The sequence below is a fragment of the Papaver somniferum genome, chromosome 8, assembly GCF_003573695.1.
Source record: "Papaver somniferum cultivar HN1 chromosome 8, ASM357369v1, whole genome shotgun sequence".
NCBI classification, from domain to species: domain Eukaryota; kingdom Viridiplantae; phylum Streptophyta; class Magnoliopsida; order Ranunculales; family Papaveraceae; genus Papaver; species Papaver somniferum.
The window spans coordinates 55,138,413-55,141,889 of NC_039365.1; the positions used below are offsets into that span (position 1 = coordinate 55,138,413).

The 3,477-nt window shown below is 36.6% G+C and overlaps 1 protein-coding gene across 1 annotated transcript; it reads left to right on the forward strand.

The window, feature by feature from the left end:
* Nucleotides 1-585: 585 nt before the first annotated feature.
* Nucleotides 586-3,087, forward strand: LOC113301190 (protein IQ-DOMAIN 1-like). The gene is made up of 5 exons (XM_026549946.1): nucleotides 586-905; nucleotides 1,001-1,351; nucleotides 1,524-1,778; nucleotides 1,874-2,017; nucleotides 2,105-3,087. The coding sequence occupies exons 1-5, from the start codon at nucleotides 777-779 to the stop codon at nucleotides 2,903-2,905; spliced, it is 1,680 nt and encodes a 559-aa protein (XP_026405731.1). The 5' UTR covers nucleotides 586-776; the 3' UTR covers nucleotides 2,906-3,087.
* The last annotated feature ends 390 nt before the right edge of the window (nucleotides 3,088-3,477 follow it).

A 3,477-nucleotide genomic window follows, 5' to 3' on the forward strand; every position in this document is an offset into this window, starting at 1 on the left:
GGTCTTCCAAATCCCTACATGAGCAGGGATATCCTTCCCCTTCTCTACATGGAGGATCATATTTGATCCCGCTTGTAGGGAAAGAAAATCACACGTAGCCGTATTTTTTTATACTTTACGGCTACTAAGTTTCCGTATTTCGTTTTTAAAGTTTTACCCTAAATTTTTTCTTTTCCACTCTTTTTATTTACTAAAACTCTTTCTTTACCTATTATATCTTTTTTTTTTACTCTAAAATATTTTTTTACCTAAACAAATATATTTCCATTAAAAAAGAATTGCAAAAAAGAAAATACGGCTACTCAGTAGCGGTTCATGTAAGAAAGAGAAAAGGAAAAACCATACCGTGGTTGTCTTCCTTGTGCGTCCCTTGCCTACATAAGAGGGATTGAGTCCTCCATAGTGCTAGCTCTAACAGACACACAGTTAATAAGCACGTCGCTCTCTATCCCTCGAATAATTTTACTGTTATCGAGAGAACTCTCTCTTACTGTTTCGGATACTAATACTATTATAGAGAGTAGTTGGTCACAGTTCATAACTTACTACTTTACTGACACTGACACCACCATTATATTAGTGTTTTTCTTTCTTTTTCCATTACCCTGCTGCTAAAAGACAGCTAACCTTATAAAGCGAAAAATGGTGGTTATTACCCCGAGATCGAGTCTCTCTGTGTTTTTTAATTAATCTCTTCTAGGAGGAAGGGTTTTTAATCTTTTGTTCTGGTAAATGCTGCTAATAATTAGTTTGTATCGTTCATCATCTTTCCTCCCATGGGAAAGAAAGAAGGAAATTCATGGTTAACCGCTGTCAAAAGAGCTTTTAGATCTCCTACAAAGAGTAAGAATGACAAAAATGGTAAAAGAAGAGAAGACCACGAGGACGAGGAAGAAGAAGAAAAGGTTAGATTTTTCTTAGTTGATTTTCTTCTTCTTTGTAGATTTTCTCAAGGCATTTTTGATCCTACTTATGTCTGGGTATTCATTATCTTTAATAGAAAAGAGAGAAACGAAGATGGATCTTCAGAAAAACTTCAAATCCTGAACCAGTACTGATGCAACAAAACCAACCACAACTTCAATCTGAACCAGCTAAGAGCATTGCAACAACATCGACAACGGTTTCCACAACTGCACAGCAACTAACAAACCATGTACCAGCTTATGAAAGTAAAGTTGCCGATGAAAGACACGCCATTGCGGTGGCGGCAGCGACGGCAGCAGCAGCAGAAGCAGCGGTAGCAACAGCCCAAGCAGCGGTACAAGTTGTTAGATTAACTAGACCACCTAATTTTTCCAGAGAAACTTATGCTGCTATAATGCTCCAAACAGCTTTCAGAGGATATCTGGTGAATTTTCTACTCAAAAACCTCACACTTTTCACCCTTTTTTTATTGATGTGGAATTTGTATTTTCTAATGAAATTGATAGAAAATTTAAACTGGGTTTTTATTGGTTTGGTGAATATGGATTTTTATGTTGCTGAATTGATTAAAAAAGATGATTGTGGTTTTGTTGAAGGCAAGAAGAGCTCTAAGAGCGTTAAAAGGGCTAGTAAAGTTGCAAGCATTAGTAAGAGGACATAATGTAAGAAAGCAAGCAAAAATGACTTTAAGATGTATGCAAGCTCTAGTTAGAGTTCAAGCTAGAGTACGAGAACAAAGAATTAGACTTTCTCAAGATGAAATAATGAGTAGAAGATCCACCATTAGTGAATCAAATAGTCTATGGGATTCTCGATATTTCCAAGATATTGTTGAAAGGAAATCTACTACTGTAAGTTAAACATTAATCGTTACAGTTAGTTATTGATTTGGTTACAGAGACATTACAGTATCTTTAATGGCCTCTATTTTGATTTCACTTTACAGTCTAGAGATGGAAGTAGTACCATTCCGGATGATTGTGATGATCGACCGCGTCCTCTTGATGAAATGCAAGCTATGTTGTTTTCTAAACAAGAAGCTGCAGCTTTTAAACGCGAAAAAGCCCTGTCTTATGCTTTCTCTCAACAGGTTCGTATTCATCCCTCTATGTTACCTCTGTAGGTTTTATGGTGGATTAATAAACTGATTTTTTCCAACTTTGATGACAAAATGAAGTTCTGGAGATCTGGGAGAAACTCATCAATTGGAAATGAAGAAGAACTGAATCAAGAAAGACCACCAAAATGGTTGGATAGATGGATGGCAGCTAAACAATGGGAAAGTAACAGAGGAAGATCATTGACTGATCAAAGGTCAGATTCCATTAAAACAGTTGAAATTGATACTTCAAGACCTTATTCTTATATTCGAAGATCACAACAACAGTTTCATCACAATAATAATCATCACCCTTATCCTCATCATCCTAACCAACAACCAAATTTACAGTCAAATGCTTCACCACTTCATAGAACATCTCATCATCATCATCATCCTAATTATTACTCACTAAATGAATCCCCTGTAACACCTTCTCCCTCAAAATCAAGGCCTAATTTGCAAGTTCGTTCCGCTAGTCCACGTTATATCAAAGAAGAAAATAGAAATTACCCAACATTACCACAAACCCCAAGCTCCAATTTCTACCACAGTGCTGGGGGCAACCCCCACCACCGAAATAGCAGTGGTTCTGGTTCAATTCCGAATTATATGGCAGCAACTGAATCAGCTAAAGCGAGAATTAGGTCACAAAGTGCACCAAGGCAAAGACCATTAACACCAGAAGGAGGAGGAGATAGGATCAATGGATTATCAGCAAAGAAACGATTATCGTTCCCAGTTCCTCCACAAGACCCTTATAGCAGCAATAGGTTTGGTTTAGGTAGTCATCAACAATTAAGGAGCCCGAGTTTTAAAAGTGTTCACGGTGGAATTCATTATGGTTTAGAACAAAATTCATGTGTCTTCTTGTACTGATAGTTTTTATGGTGGTGTTAGTGTTGGCGGTGGTGAAATTTCTCCTTCCAGTACTAGTGATCTTAGAAGATGGTTAAGGTAGTTTTGAAATTTTAGCGGTTAATTTAGTGAAGAACATTTTTAATTTACTGATATTATGCTTTCAGCTTCCCATGTTTTAATGTATTTCTTCTTCTGTGTGATATCGATGGAAGTTTAGGTTTAGAGGAAAGGGCACTATAATTCCACCCGTATACGTGAGGCCATACGTGAGTGGTATAAATTCCACCCGAGCGAACAGACACAAGACTGGGTCAACAACTTTCTTCTTCTTAATTGGATTTTTATATCGATTCCGCAACTTAAACCCTAAAACTAAAAAACTAAAAAAAATAATCCCTTTTCAACAACTTTTAGTTTTATTTTTCAGAAAAGTTCATAAACCACTTACAAAGGAAAATCTTGTTGAGCTTGAAACTAATATCACAACCAAACTTAAAGCTGCCATCATCACAGAGCTTAAAACAGAATTTGAAACTAAGTATAAATTCTCTCGGGAAAAGGCTTGAAACTATAACAGTAATGGGAATCGT